The sequence below is a fragment of the Simochromis diagramma genome, unplaced genomic scaffold (genome assembly GCF_900408965.1).
Source record: "Simochromis diagramma unplaced genomic scaffold, fSimDia1.1 OVJJ01000685.1, whole genome shotgun sequence".
NCBI lineage: Eukaryota > Metazoa > Chordata > Actinopteri > Cichliformes > Cichlidae > Simochromis > Simochromis diagramma.
In genome coordinates, this window is record NW_024387477.1 from 11891432 (window position 1) to 11907894 (window position 16463).

Below are 16463 nucleotides of genomic sequence, written 5' to 3' on the forward strand. Positions count from 1 at the left end.
CAAGACAGTGTCACCCATAGGGGTTGTCAAAGTCAGCCATAAACATGAGGTAGTGAGCAGCAAGACTAGAGTCTGGTCAGGGAGAAATGGAGGTTAAGTAATATGAAAACACCAGCTCAAGGGTGGGTGCCATACATCAGGATAATGTCCTTCATTCTCCACCCTAGTGCAGATAAAAGAGGCGAGGATGCAATGAAGAACTGCCATTTTATCTAACCACAAATGACTGGAGCATATACAGTCCAGTGGGAACCTTCAGTGCGTGCAGGACTTTTGCAAGAACTGCCACATGACTGGGAACAAAGAACAAAGCCTGGGATTGCAAAACTGTACCTTGGCCACCACTGTCTCCTCGTGATGTTGTCACTTTGTTCAGTAAGGTGTGGAGAAAGTCATTTTCTGCAACTACCCTGGAGTCAAACATACAAACACAAAGAAAACATTCATATGCAGAAAATTACAGTACTGTTTTCTTAATTTTACAGGTAATAGATTTTCAGGTTTTTAATTGCTAAGAAAAGGTCAGAGAGAGGTGGAGTGGGAAAAAAAGAAACAAGAAACAGGACATACGGGAAAAAGGGGATGAAATACTGCTTCTCTTCATCGCATTCAAACTTCCCTTTGATGATATCACTGATGTCCATCACTGCCAAGAAGAGAAAACAAATGTGTCTGTGATCACAGAATCAAACAAGTACTAGGTTGTAATCCGTACTGAGGTTTCACATTAGCAAAACACCACATTAGAAAGACTGGCCTCCTCATTGCTCGTTGTGAAGTTACATGAGGATATAGGCAACTTAGAAGTGAGATTCCAAGAAGCCAAAAGTCCAAAAGTGTAAAAAAAAAAAGGGCTTTACAGTCACCATCAACATTTTAGCTTTGTAAAAAGGATAGCTCCCAGGTGTAAATATGTTCAATAATACCTGCAACAGCACAAGCAGAAGCAAAACAATGTTGACCTTTAGAGCAGCGGTCCCCAACCCCCGGGCCTCGGACCGGTACCGGTCCGTGAGTCGTTTGGTACCGGGCCCGAGAGTTGAGGCTCAGGTCTGAAATGTATGCTTTTCAGGGTTTTTAATCGGTTTTCAGCGTTATTTTGTTATTCTTTTTATCGTTAACTCGGTTTTCCTGGGTCTTTTCACGTGTGTTATGAATAAATCGTATTTTTTTCGGTACCGGTACTAGTTTTATTGTGTTGTATTTATCCGCGACACCTTAAAGGCCGGTTTGTGTTGTCGGGCATAAACCGGTCCGTGGCGCAAAAAAGGTTGGGGACCACTGCTTTACAGAACACAAGTAAAAATGATTGAAGCACCTAACAAAAGTCATTATTGATGGTAAAACTGGTGGAATTTGGTAATGAAATGAGATGTGTTAGCCTTTTCTCCTGTGAATCGGATGAAAGCTTCTGTTGTTTTACGGGTGGCTGTAGCTCAGGTGGCAGAGCAGGTCAGCCACTAATCAGAAGGTCGGTGGTTCGATCCCAGGCTGCCTCCTGGCTGCATGCCAAATATCCTTGGGCAAGATACTAACCCCATGTTTGCCTATTGGTGGTGGTCAGAGGGCCCGGTGGCGCCAGTGTCCGGCAGCCTCGCCTCTGTCAGTGCGCCCCAGGGCAGCTGTGGCTACACTGTAGCTTGCCAGTGTGTGTGAATGGGTGAATGACTGAATGTAGTGTAAAGCGCTTTGGGGTCCTTAGTGACTGAGTAAAGCGCTATACAAATGCAGGCCATTTACCATTTGACCCTCAACATTAATCAAAAAGACACGCTCAGTTACCTCGAGGTCACCAGTATGCTCACAAAGCTACCTTTTTTTAAAAAAAAAAAAGGGTTTTAACCCTGCACTTTTTAAATTCACAGACTTGCAGTCTTCTTCACTGCCTTCAAATTATGCAATAGTGTGTTTCCTGTTCACTATATCCCTTGATTAGTGTTCAATATATCTGTTCATTAGTGCAAAAGTGTGTCATAATTTGAAGTCACGTATATATAACAAAACTAAAATAAACATTGCTTATCGCTGAACTAGCAAACACTGACAATGAAGATTGCCAATGTACTTTTTCCACTCCTTGATCACTAGGGCTAGAAATTTAGTAGCATGTTGGAAAAAAAACCTCTGCATTGTCTCTTCATGACTTACCTGCAACCCCAAAAGGCCTCCTCAGGCCCTGAGTAAACTTCTTGTTGTTTGCTTCTTTCAGGTCCATCCTGCCTACTCTTACAATCTGACAGATCAAATAAATCTTCTCTCTGCTCAGGTCTTTGTTTCCCAAGTCCTGTTGAACAAAGACAAAAACAATTGTGTATGAAATAAATTCAGAAATCAGGAATAAAGAAACAAACAAACAAAAAAAATGCTATGTAATCTTCTGAAAAGAAATAGGTCACCTATTTCATCTCTCCACAGCTAAGAACAGTGTGACATTGCCCTCGTGTGGTCACTTACTGTAAAGACAACCTTCAGGTTGTTGAGCATGTCAATCTCTTTAGGAAAACCTTTGCTGCCCCAGCGTACTAAGTAGTTCTCACTGTACAAAGAAGGGTAAAGAGTTACAAATAAATAAATACACAAATAAATAAACATTTTTAAATTAATTTTACATTTTAGCAAGCAACCACATAAAGATTATCTCATCATTCATAATTAAATTTTCAGACATACTCTACTAGCCAAAATGAAACTGTGCACTGCAGCCTGACTGATCCACATGATTCACAATGAAAACAGTTTCAGTGAAACTTAAGCTCAAATCTTTGATCCCTTGCAAACAGCTGTAACTACTAAATCTACCCTGTGTAGCTACATAAACATGTAAGAGACACTTTAAGGGAGGAGAATAGAAAAGCGGACCCCAAGAAAACCTGTGGGTGCAGTAAGGTTAAAAAAAAATTAGAAAAACCTAATATCTTTCTAAAATTATTGAACCCTACTGTTCTTCACTTTTTTTCAGGGAGATGTGGATAAACATACCTCTGTGAAAAAAAAATGGTTTTCAAAGAAAATAGTAAATTATTTAAGCACATAAGCACAGATGAGACAGAAGTGAATCAGAGATCACAGCCAATGCAAGAAAATACAAAAGAGTAGCTGTGGATAATATATGTTATAAGAATAAGATGACAGACTTGGGTCTATCTTAATACTTTCAGCTTCTGTGGCTGAGACATAGATATAGCCAGTATGACAGTGAGTGACAGGGCTTAACGTCAGCACTGTCAGGCACCACACAGTGCTGCCACTCAGTATGTGCGGCCCTATAATTTGTAGTTTCTGTATATTTATTTTTGGCATGCCGTTGTTCACATTTAACAGGGCTTAGCAATAGAAGAGAAACAATGGAGAGGTATACAGACACAAGAAGAAATAGAAAAAAGGTTTTGCATATATGTTTTATACAGCAGAACAATTGAGGTAAGGTTAAAAAAAACAACAACAACAACAACGACATCTAAACAAACAAGGGATGTAATTTTTTAGCTGGAACTATGATGTTAATTTCCAAAGAAGAATCAATTACATAAGAAAAAAAAATCGCCTTATCTTTCAGTCTGTATGTTTGTGATTTAACACAAAATAAAAAGTCACTTCCTTTCAGTGACACTGAAAAATATATAAGACCTGCAATAACTTTACTTCACAATGTGAAGCCAAATCTTCCTGAGCGTCTAATCCACCTGACAGGAACAGATGTCTGAAACACCTTTAGGGAATACGGTAAGGAAAGAGAAGTGACACCTGATGATGGTTTGCTTATTGGGATCATAGAGGGACATGAAGAGCTCGGAGTCCTCTCCAATGCGACAGACAAAGTTCCTCACAAAGACGTAGAGGCTGTGGGTGGGGGAGGACTGGATCCGTGCTGAGATCCCGCTGTGGTCTGTCTGGATGTTGGACTGCGTGAGAGGAAATTAATTTTAGGAGATAACTACTGATGATGATTTAACAGGATAAAATTCCAACCAAAAGTGTTCATTTTGGCAAGGGTCTGATAAATGTGTTTGGCTGCTCTAATGTTTTATAATTAGTGGTTACTTATTCTAAAATGCACCAGCTGCAGCTGCAGATTGTGGGTTTGTGCGGGAAATGGAAATCACTGAGTAAGAAAATCATCAGAAATCCATTTTGTCAATGAACTGAGTCAAGGCTGAAATGAAAAATTGGCTGGATGGAGTTGAAGTGAAGTTAAGCCAATTTGTAAGGAAGTGAATTCTTAATTAGTCCAAGCTAGCACACATGACTGGGAAGTAAAATGTATTATTTAAGGACTTTTTCACAAGGGTTAAGTTTTATTTTACTAATTTTTTTTTTTTTTTAAAAAGTAATAAAGTCGTTTTTCTACTCGTGTTTAGTTCAGGGTAACTTTTACGCGTACTTGTATTACCCCAATAATGGGGTAGAAGTTACTCCAGAAAAAAAAACTCCCTGGTTGTTGCTTCCAAGCTGAAAAAAACAACACTGTTGTGACTGTGACATCACATTCACCCTTGGAAAACATTTTCTATATGGCCCTCTCCTTCCTACAGTTTGTTATATACCTGCTCCTCTTTGATGCGTTCATTGATCTTGGCTGTGGCCTCCTCATGGGCCCGAAATAGACTGATGACGTTGGCTCGCTCTGGGTCCAAGATGTTCCCGTCGTCATCTCGAACAACCTGGTCCAATTCAAGGATCCTGGTGTGGGGAGTAATAGAGGGAAGATTGATACAAGGTGAACAAGGATGAGGGAAGAGCAACACAGGAACACAGCAAGGGGTATGGACTGGAAGGCAAAGGAATAGAGATTGCAAGACAAAGTTATCAGGAAAAGAACAGAAAGATGTTCAAAGGAGATCAAACTAACATGAATTATACAGTCAGTATGACAAAAATCTGGTTGGTTGATTAAGCTTTAAACAATGAGAAAGTATAAACATGTTTAAATATTAATGCAGGCATACTTGTTGCCATAGTCAATCTTGGAAGTAACTTTCTGCTTTAGCTCCTTGAATTCATCACTAGGCAGGGTGCCAGACAGGAGCTGAGAACGCCACTCCATCAGTTCCCACATCAGCCTCTGGACCTGTTTGACACGTGCCTCTTTATTGGCCTGGAGAGGTAAATAAATGATGTTCGATTCAGGCGCACAAACACACACACACACGAATACAAAAAGTGGCTCACTGTTTAATTCATACCACAAATAGCTGCTTCCATATGCTTCCCCACTCCCTCAACGTAGTGGTCACCTCCTTCACCAAGGGCATCTCTGCAGACAACACCACTTCCTCATCTCTGTCAGAGCATAAGTAATGGAAAACGGAACAAATTAAAAAAAAACTTTTACAGACAGTTAAAGATGCCTTATTTTTGGTACTGTTATTTTTTTTTTTTTTTTACATACCCTCGTTTTTCAATTATGACTTCCTTAACTTGAACAAAACTGACTGGAAACATTCCCTGAAATACATGTAGAGGAGATGAATGAGGAAACGATAAGTGGTGATAGCTTGGAATATTCTTTTCCACAAGAAAGAATAAGAAAAGTAAAATTCTCACATGAATAAATCTGGCTGACCGCTTAAATGTGCTTTAAAGCTTTCTGTTACTGTAAATCTTCACTGATATTGTGCTCGTGTAGGCTCTTACCTGTTGCGCTTTGTTCCTAGACAAGAAGCCTCTGTACCAACCTGAAAGACAAAGTGGCATCTTACTATCAAGACAGGAAATCAGGATAGCGTAGACTCTCTAATTGGAACAACATCACCACCTTAAGGGAGTCCAGCTCCATAATTTTGTGGAGATGGAGCTGGACTCCCGTAAAATGGTATCAAAGAGGGGGATGTTGTCCAACATTAGGACAATACCTCTGACCCACTCCATGACGTGCTGGCCAGTCACAAGAGGATGTTCTGTGAGAGACTGAGATTTCCCAAATGCACCACGGAACGACACAGGAAATCATTCCTACCCGTGGCCATCTCCCTGTACAAGTCCTCCATCTAATGCACAGTACAATAACTACACCGTTTTGCACATGCTCTACAGTGAAAATAACAAATAATAAGTTTTGCAGTTTGGAGTAAAATGTCAATCATATATATTTCACCTCTGCAATATTCTGGATATTTATAATTGAGCTATTTGTACATATTGGAGGCATTTCTCATATTTTGTAAAATTTGTGATATATTGTATTATTTAATTTAGTTCTTAATTTAGTCTGTTACTGTTATTGTCTTGGAGCAACTGTAACCACATAATTTCCCTAAGGATTAATAAAGTACTCTGATTCTGGAAGTTACAGCAATGTAATAGTTATACTCACTGGTCACTTTGTTAAGTACACCAGTTCAATTGCTTGTTACCGCAAATATTTAATCAGCCAATCACATATCAGCAACTCAGTGCCTTTTCAAGACAACCTTAAGAAGTTCAAACAGAGTTTCAGACTGGGGGAGGAAAGGCGACTGAAGGGACTCTGAACGAGGCACTGTTGTTACAGCCAGGCTCGCTGGTCTGCCAGCTAAGAACTAAGGCTATAATGTGGTTGAGCGCACCAAAATTGGATGGTAGAAAACTGGAAAAAAACATTGCCCGGTCTGATGAGTCTTGATTTCTGCTGTAATATTCAAATAGTAGGGTCTGACTTTGGTGTAAACAACATGTAAGCATGGAACCATCCGGCCTTGTATAAACAGTTCAGACAGGTGGTGGTGTAATGGTGTTGGCGATATCGTGTTGGCACAGTTTGGACTCCTTAGTACCAGTTTAGCATTTTTTATCTGAATATTGCTCCCGACCATGCTCATCCTTTTATAGCCAGAGTGTACCCATCTTCTGATGGCCTCTAATGGCTGTTTCTGTGTGACAAAGCCCAAATCATCTGGCTAATTCCATAGACACCAAATCTCCATCCAGCCTTTGAGATTTGCATCAAGAAGATTCACTCTGCACCAACTGTGTTATGCTATCATGTGAACATGGACCAAACTTTCTGACGAATGTTTCCATCACCTTGTTGCATCTCTGCCAGGAAGAATTAAGGCAATGCTGAAGGCTAAACGGGGCTTAAACCCAGTACAAAGGTGTAAGAAGTAGCAGTTGAGCGTACATATTATTGTATTTTAAATGTATTTATCATGTTTATACTCCATAAAACATGATAAACGTCTAACTCTCAAAAATGTAACATTTACAAAAACACGAACAAAATATGCTTACTAACATGCAGTTTTTCAATAACAAATAATTTTAAAGGTTTACACATCCATGTATAAAGTATCTGAACCACACTGACAAACCGGATAACCGGCTTATTTAACAACATTTTACCTTCGCAAACCTCTTGGATGTGGACAGTTTCGCCCACCTCCAGGGAAAGGTGCTTCTCATTTTGGCCAACAAAGTTCCACTTTACTAAAAAAGAAGAAAAAAAACACAAGTGAATAAAATAAATATATACATAAATATATTGAATATATAAATAAGGTTATTGTTACAATGGAAAAATAAACTTGAACACAAACACTAAGTATGCAATGGCAAGCCTCGGTTACAGGAAGATTTTAGTACACACGGTAAGCTAGCTTGATTCGTGACGTCACACGTTATAAGGTTTTAAAAAAAAAAGGCTAGCCAGTAAAAAAAAGTAGCAGTAAAACACAATAGTAGATGGCGACTAAGTAGCTTAAGGTAAATATAAATAGGTAGTCCAAATAAGTTAGTGTATCCAGATGCTGGCCAGCTGCAAACGATGGCACACACGAGTAGGCAGGCAACGGAACAGGTTAAAGGAGCAACGCCTTTCTTCAGTGGGCCTCAGGTTGGGTTTATGCGATAGTAAACAGCATTTCTTTAGGTTTTGGGCTGTTGATAATCCGGAGCTCTGGAGCAATTTAAAGACGTTACTAGGCTCTTTTTTTTCCTGCTTTCTGTCTTTTCTTTAATGACTGTATCAGTCAAAATGATCGGATTTAGGAAACAGTGAAAGCAGCAGTGAGTAGCGGCATGGGTTGCAGCCAAAGACCAGTTGCACGGCAGAGGAAAAGTGTGCAGAGCACCGACAGCTACAGAGTCTATCATTCATCTTTGTGCAACAGTTCAGAGGTTTGCTCTCCTCCATTTGAGCTTAAAGATGTTTTGCCCTCAAGAAGAACTGCAGCTACAAAATGCCTGCTAATGAAATTCTGACTGTGCAAAAAAACCAAGCAAAAAAGTCAGACTATTTCTAGACGATACCTAAACTGATAGAAAAGGAAAAGGAAGCTTATTTGTGCGCACTTCGTGAGACTAAATTGTCAACATTTTTTTTTTTGCATCAGACCTTTCTACTGTATTCAAACTTGAGACTTCCTTCTTCCCCCACTTCCTGTGTTGTAGTCTTACACAGACCAGGAAGATATTTATACTAGATACAATAAACAATATTTTCTTTGAGTAAGTATATTAGAAAGTGCTTTAAAATGACTTTTTAACCCACACCCACCATCAGCATCAGTCTTGTGCTATAAGTAGATGAACTACTCAGGTGAAAGAACCCTACATGGTCTATCTTTTTGCAAGTAGGTTAAATGATAAATCAATGCAGTGGCTGCAACAGACCAGTGAACCTCAGTTAATAAAGCCTGTATTAGGAGGCAGAAATCTGTGTCTTTTCCAAGTGTGTGACTGCACTGCATATCTAATGGCAACACACACTGATTAGCTCCGCCATATTAAACCCACATACATAACAGATAAACTGCACACTGTACTTGCCCATTCTAGGATTTGCTCCAAGTCAAAACCAGGCTTTCACTTTCAAAAATGAACATTTTTAAGGACTGTTTATCTTTTAGCTTCCATATTTATGTGCTGCATGCTATGCAATTTGTAGAGATTGCCTACTTGCAGCTGCTTATTTCTCCATTTTTGCTTATGATTTTATCCCTCACAAACCACTGCAGAACCACTTCAGTGCAAATAAACTATAATTAGCGTAGTTGCACTGAAGTTAAATGATGAATAAGATTTCAGGATCTCAGTTCTTTGGAGGGATTAAAGCTGATGTCTACCTCCTAAAGCTCTTTGAGGCCTTTGGCACCTGCCTACATCCGCCAAGCAGGAAGTGATGGGAATCTATTTTTCTCATTTCTTTTCATTCGCTGTATAGGCTAGCATCATACCGTAACAGAAAGGCACCATAAAAACTGGATGTGCCTGCACATACTCACACAAAGATACATACAAACAAGCACATGTTGACTTACCTACACCATACCGCTCTCTTGTGGTTTTCATCCAAGGAGCCATGATTGTGTGTAATCCTTTACCTACTTTATACTTTTGTCTTTAGAAATCTCCTAGTTTGTCCGTCCACCTTAACTTCTCATTTCTGCATTTTGTTAACGTTAAATGAAAGCAATAAGCCCATCCCCCTTTGCCTCTCTTCCCCTTCTGTCTCTTCTCTCTTCCTGCCTTCAGGCGGTTAAGAGGAAGTGGGTGAGTACAACAAGGTGGAGTCCTACAGCACCCGCAGGCTTTTGCAGCGTGCGATGTCTCTTATTTTCCTCATTTAGACTCGGCGTGCCGTCATTATTCAAAGTAAAGTGTGTCAGTAACACACGATGACAGTTACAGAAGTGTTAGAGTCGAGAGGATGTCTGAGTGTCCAACCGGGCCTGTACGTGCACATTTTTTTTTTTTTGCTTTTTTTTTAAAGATCTTTTCATGTTTTCATATCTGAAAAACGCAGGTTGTCTGCTTTCTCACAGTAGCATCTAGCTGTTGAACCGTTGATGACTTAAACCATTATTCAGCCATCTTGCACATAACATACTCTGACTTTTCCCTTTGTGGATCACCATTTGAGCTTGTGAAATCAAATGTTGTAGAAGGCAAAGCATCAGAGAATATGGCTTGATGCTGTGTTCTATTACAGATAATTTGAGCTCCCCCCTCCTCCTCCTCGATCTACAACCAGAAAGGTAAAAGTGGAGAAAATGCTATAACAATCCGAATGGCTAGGCAAGCACTACAATACTAATGCTAATCTTTAACAATTTTATGTTGCATAGGGACGATGTGTTAAAAGCTTCCTGGGTTTTTTCTTGCATGAGACATCAAACCACACTCTGTTTTTTTTATATGAATTTTGCTGCTCATTAAAATTGATCTGAAAAGACTAAAAAATGTCTGTAATAACCCAGAGGCCACGTCATCAAGCCCTGCCTGGCTAGCTCTCCATACCTCATTAATGGTTAATTTAATATGCATGTGAATACAGTGAAAAGGAGCTAATGATCACATTCCAGCAGCATGAAGCAAAAATTATACTGACTTTGGCAATCACTAAAAAACTTTGTAATGTTTGCAATGTTAGCTGAAAGACACATAAAAGACTGCATGTATAGCAACCGCAGCAATTTTGCCTCTTTAATAGGGAACATTCCTGCAGCTCTATATACTTTCTAAACTGAAACTTCGCTAGTACTTCAAAAAACAGCGAGAGATGTTAAGTGACGCAGATGTTAACTGGATCCTGAATTGCTGGTTTTAAGAATCTTATATAAAACTAATATTCCAGTTGTGGACTGAAAAAAACACTCCTTAAATAAACTGTATTTACCCTGTACCTCCCACAGATTATGTTGCCTTGGTAACCATTAGCTTTCCATTCCTGACAGCATCCTTTACACAGCAATTGGCAACAAGCATCCATAATTGATGAGACCTTTTTTAATATTATTGATCGCTCTCTTGACATTAATTATAAACTACACTCTTAGAATAGTAAATAGTAACTTTTCAGAGACCAGTGGGAAGTAATTAATATCCAAACGATCCATTTATGAACCAATAATCATCCTCCAGTCTTTATGAACTTCATCATCAGTATGACACTCCCAAAGCAATCACCCCCCACCCTTAAAAAAAAAAAAAAGTACCCTGTAAATATAAACTCAAACTTCAAACCATTTTCAACTGGTTGATGATTATCCTTACAGCTTTTCTTCTGTTATAGTCCCTATTAGGGGAAATATGGATGACTCAGGGATTAGTTTCTTCTGGACATCTTCACAAGACAAAGGACCAATCAAAATACTCTATGTGAGTATTACTTTTTGGACAGCCAGTGTAGCTCACAATATAAAAGGCCGATTGGCAGGTTGGGTCTCAACCAATAAGGCTATGGCTGTCAGGTTTTGACAGCCTCAACCAATGATGCTGTCAAAACCTTACAGACACATCAAAAACTGATCTATCATCAGCATATCGCTGTTTACTTTTGTTATGATGGTGATTTTAGAGGCTTTCTCACGCCGCACATTTAAAATTAGCCATGTCTGAAATGATCCTTGAAAATGAAATAGTATTCTTTACTAAAGTGAGGACATAAAGGGATTTTGGGTACTTCACAAGTGATAGCCAATGTGTATAATCCATAGACTGTAAATGAAAGGTAAAGCTACTCTTGCTTTGTCCATTGGGGCGTTGTGTTGAGAAGCTTCAAGTGTAAAGTTTTTGCCCTTACCAACTTGGTAATTTGAAACTCAATGAAACTGAATGTGGCAAGAATTGAACTAACCAAGAAATCACCCGGTACTCACAGGCTGCTTGTCAATATATCATCCTGTTTGACTCTAGTGGGGACCAGGATTTACCAAATTAATGTTTTTTGCAGTGTGACTTTAACATACTTATCACATGTCCCTTTATAGGCCACCCATTTTTTTTAAGTTTTTGATTTTTACATTTCAAATCATGGTCATTTAAGTCACCGTATACCTCTGTAAAAGTGTTCACAGAGGTTTATAGACCACAGCACCTAACCTTAAGTCATAAGAGTCACCTGCTGGTAACCTTAGAAAACAATGCGGGTTTGAGGCACTTCTGCATTTGCTTCACTTCTCAGGACCTGAAGTATACATTTTATATAGTCTGTGTTATAATGTAGGTGAGATCATTTGTACCACGCCTTGTGACTCTCAAGTAACATCATTTGAAGTTGCAAATCAGGACATCCTTACAAAACACAATCACAAGTAAATCTAAATTCCTGGTAGCGGTTTATCATAATAACATGACAGAGTTTCACAGCAAGGCGTTCATGCATATTTACCACAGCTCCTCAGCTGTTAAACATATAGATAAATTGGGTGCATTGGAGTAGCCAGCTAAGTTAACATTTGCAGTATATCAAAAACTGTTATTTATAAGAATAAAAGCGAAATCACATGAAAAAAAAACCTGTATGGATGGGTCAAAAAGAAAATCCAGAAGAGGGGGCTAGAGCTCTTAAATGGTTTGTTTGTTTGGTTTTTTTCAAATATTTACTTATATCTTATCAGTAAGAAGTATTTGCTTCCTCTTGCTCCTTTTTGAACGGGAAATGGTCAGCTTTTTGGTTTTTGGTTTTCCTTGTGAGTAGAAAGGCTTCCAGCTATTTTGTGTTTATTTGTTTTTGTATGTATTAACACTTGTTACTTACATGTTCGAAATAAAGATTTGGCTGATTGATTGGCTGATCAGTATATATTGTTTTCTGAACATAGTGTTGACATAGACTAGACACTACACACGCTGGTCACTTTGTTAGTTATACCTTGCTAGTAGTTTTGGCTTCGTTATGGCTCTATAGATTCAACAATGTGCTGGAAATTTTCCTCAGACATTTTGATCCATATTGACACGATAGCATCACACAGTTACTGCAGACTTTTTTCCATGAGGAAAATCTGCATGATGCAAATCTCAAAGCTGCCCTATTGGACTGATCTAATGACTATGGGGGCCATTTGAGTACAGTGAACTCTTTGTTAATATTACTCTTAGATAATATATGATGGCATGCATATACTTGCTCAGTAGTAGGAAAATAAAGACATCCCACAGGTTGTTATTTACTCTCAAAACATGCCTATTTTCTTCTCATCCCTGTGATGCGTTCAAGGTGCACATGTGATGATGTTTCATCACTAAAGAAGACAGTGAGCATAAAAAGTAATTGTTTTTAAAGTAGGAGGTTTCAAATGCAATTTCAAATTCTTTCCAAGTAGCTCAACAAATCCAAATCAAATACACAAAAACGTTTCTGTTTAGTTTGACATAAAGTGTGTCAGCTAGCTAAAAGTATTTCCTTGGGTGAGCAAACAAACAATGTGCAAGCCTGAGAGATGGAGAAAGAATGAGTACAGAAGAGGAAGATGAGAAACTATTTTCAAAGGTATGCACTGCTCAGCAAGTGCCATTTACAGCACATGACCCTTAGTCTGATTTGTTGGGTCATGTGACTCATGGGTGGAAAATATGAATTCTTGCCAGCTGGCTGTCATCAGGGGCTGTTTGTGACTCAGTGTATATGAAGAGCCAACCTTGTTTCTTTCTCTGTCCTCACATGGTAAGGAGGCGCTCTGACTGACGCACTTCAGCTCCTATAGTCACCCAACAAAGCATATATTGCAGCACTAATTTACTCCTCTTTTTGTTTCCATCTTCTGTAAATAAAATAGGTAATGCATATCCTACTTGTATAGAATCCCTCTTTTGTCGCACGCTAGAGTCCCTTATAACAAAGTGGGTGCTAATACCAACTACTAAGGACTAAGTTGCAGGCAGGTTTGGAGGGAGATCACCACCTGTTGGTGGTTGCTTTTGTTTCTATTTGGCCTGGGTCTGTTATTGGAGTAATGGTAAATTTGACGTGTTCTGTAGAATGCCCTTGTGTGAGGCAGTTGTTGCTTGGGCTGCATGGTTGACTTGCTGTCGGGTTATTTTGGGATGGTATCGATAGTAGAGGAGTTTCTCTAGATTAACTTTCCCTGCAGGGATAAGCAACTCGGTCTACTTGTGGGCTAGTTGGCTTGCTCTTTTATGTTATTTTGTGCAGAACCGGATTAAGACCTTGTGTCACTTTCCTGTCTAGGTGAACAACAGCATAGTTGGAACTTAAATGACGCAAGTGGGTTTTGTGTTTTAAGTATATGTCATGGGATGAAGACTAGGGTTGAGAGGCAGTTAGCTGGGTGGGGGGATGTTTCAGCTTGCCATTATTGAGTGGTGTGTCTTGTTTTGTACTGTGGTAGCAAATAACTAGTAGCAAAGTCAGTGCTAGTAGCTTTTTTTCAGGTTGAAATGATGGCTACAGTAGCAGAGTCTGTGGATTATCTAAGTGAGGCGATTTTGAATAAATGTAAAAGAGATCAGTGTTGAAGATTGTTGTACGTTTTAATCTTTACAGACAGGCTTTTAAGGATGCTTTACTGACTGCTTTAACAGCTGAGTTGGTGTAACAAAACTATTAGTTGAAACAGTCTAGTGTTTCAAAGCATGATGATATGGTTACTGAATAAGGCGTGATGGGGTCGCCAGTGCAGGCTTGAGTAAGTTCTACTTTAAGTTTTGGTGACTTGACTTTTGAACAGAGAAGTAGCTCAGTCTAGCACTGACTTTAGTCCAAATGACTTGGGTTTTGGTCACAATGTTTGAGGAGTGCCAGTCTTGGTAGCCGAGGATCAGTCCGCCAGGGTCTCCGCTCCTGGCTGCCACCCGGCACACGATGCACCCGTCCTCTTCGGCGCCTCCTGCGGGTGGTGGGCCTGGGGGAGGATGGGCCCATGTCCCCTTTTCGGGCTGTGCCCAGCCGGGCCCCATGGACTAAGGCCCGGCCACCAGACGCTCGCCCTCAGGCACCCTCCCCGGGCCTGGCTCCAGGGATGGGCCCACTCCGGGTCGGGGATGAGTTCCTGCCCCAAGTGGAGGAGTTCAAGTATCTCGGGGTCTTGTTCGCGAGTGATGGGAGAAGGGAGCCGGAGATCGACAGATGGATTGGTGCGGCCGCAGTGATGCGGACACGCTGGAGAGATTATGTCTCTCGGCTGGCCTGGCAATGCCTTGGTGTTCCTCCGGATAAGCTGGAGGAGGTGGCTGGGGAGAGGGAGGTCTGGGCTTCTCTGCTTAGGCTGCTGCCCCTGCGACCTGGCCCCGGATAAAGCGGAAGAAGATGGATGGATGGATGTTTAAGGAGTGTTACAGCAGGACAGGGGTCTTCTGGTCCTACTGGATTTAAAAACTAGTCTACATATCTGCCCAGATAGCAAGACGACATTGAATTGATGTTGATTTTTCATCTGATCCGTCGTTATGGTCAGGGTTGAAATGCCACTGTTGTAACAACATTGAAATACTGTGGTAAACCGACGGTCTTACTATAGGGACGTTGAAATGATGTTGATTTATAGAGATATCTACATGAACACTGTGATACGTCTGACCTTCAGTCCGAAGCAGAAACACAGACCAGTCATAAAAGAATGGTAAAAGGAGCCGTCCTCAAAAAAGAAAAATTCCACCTGCTACTGTGGAGGAGTTGTCACTGCTATTGGATACTTTGCTGGAGCACAGTAAAGCTGTGGGTTGCGGGATGACCCATAATGTTTTTTCTAGGGGTCTAGATTTATGCCTGTAGTGCACTGCCATGTAAATAATTTGCATTTACTGAATATGTACTGACTGAGTACCACTGTTCAAAAGTTGAATAAAGAAACAAACTAATTTTTGCCTCTTTTTTTTTTTTTTTTTTAATTAAAACCACTTTGTAGAACATCACATCAGTTACAGTGTAGAATCCAAGTCATTTATAGTTTACAAATGACAAAATGTTTACACAAAATCATGACGGTGTTTACATGATATCACCCACTTCTAACATTACTTTATTTACTGTATCTTTTGAAAAAATACCGCTATTTATACAGCACAAGACTTAAGAATATTTAACAGGAGCAGGTTTCATTTTGCCCTGGTTTTACTACCACACTGTTCACCAAACGCAGCAAACCTTCACCATCTTATCCAGAAGGGTCACCTCTTCACCCTCACATGGAAGAAGTAATCTGATTGGCATGGTGGTATGTTTGAAGCAGGTCCCTTGTGTAGCGCTGGGACCCAGTCACGATGTGTTTCATCCATTTTATTGGCTGGTTTGCCTGCAATAATGCCAATATCTATCTTTTCCAAAATCCTTTCCACGCCCACCCCCATGACATCACGTTTCACACACGGTTGCTGTACGTATACAGCCGGTGTTAAAGCTCACAGCCCGACACACACCAACACAAACAGCATAGATAGCACAGACGTCAAGGCGGCGAGGCGTGATTGCGGGTGCCGCTCAGGTGCGTCCGCCTCCCCTGCCTTTGTTTGCTACATGGATCATTTTAGTTCAGCTGGGCGTCTTTCCTTTTGTTATATTTCTTTAAGAGTTCAAAATGTGTTAATTACATAAATAAAATGTAATTTTCTCTGTAGCACTTCATGGATTTAAGCAACACACCTTAGTTGTTCACACAAAGCATAAAAGTAAAAAACAATATATACAGTGTTATCTTCATTTTAGATGTCAAAAAGTATTTGCGGCTCCCAGTGTTTTCTTTTGCGTGGAAACCGGGTCCAAATGGCTCTTTGGGTGCTAAAGGTTGCTAACCCCTGGCCTAGGG

General features: G+C 40.1%; 1 protein-coding gene across 1 annotated transcript in view; it reads right to left on the reverse strand.

Annotated features, from left to right (window-relative positions):
• Positions 1-9428, reverse strand: part of LOC120723656 (dedicator of cytokinesis protein 2) — a 92404-nt gene extending 82976 nt beyond the window's left edge. Inside the window, exons 1-12 of the mRNA XM_040015257.1 lie at positions 9237-9428; positions 7321-7404; positions 5635-5675; positions 5390-5445; positions 5184-5280; positions 4947-5095; positions 4545-4680; positions 3745-3902; positions 2455-2536; positions 2149-2284; positions 571-646; positions 334-410 (exon numbers count right to left, since the gene is read on the reverse strand). Of these exons, the coding sequence (XP_039871191.1) occupies positions 334-410; positions 571-646; positions 2149-2284; positions 2455-2536; positions 3745-3902; positions 4545-4680; positions 4947-5095; positions 5184-5280; positions 5390-5445; positions 5635-5675; positions 7321-7404; positions 9237-9279 (1135 nt within the window). The 5' untranslated portion in view covers positions 9280-9428. The remainder of the gene's footprint in view (positions 1-333; positions 411-570; positions 647-2148; positions 2285-2454; positions 2537-3744; positions 3903-4544; positions 4681-4946; positions 5096-5183; positions 5281-5389; positions 5446-5634; positions 5676-7320; positions 7405-9236) is intronic.
• Positions 9429-16463: the final 7035 nt, after the last annotated feature.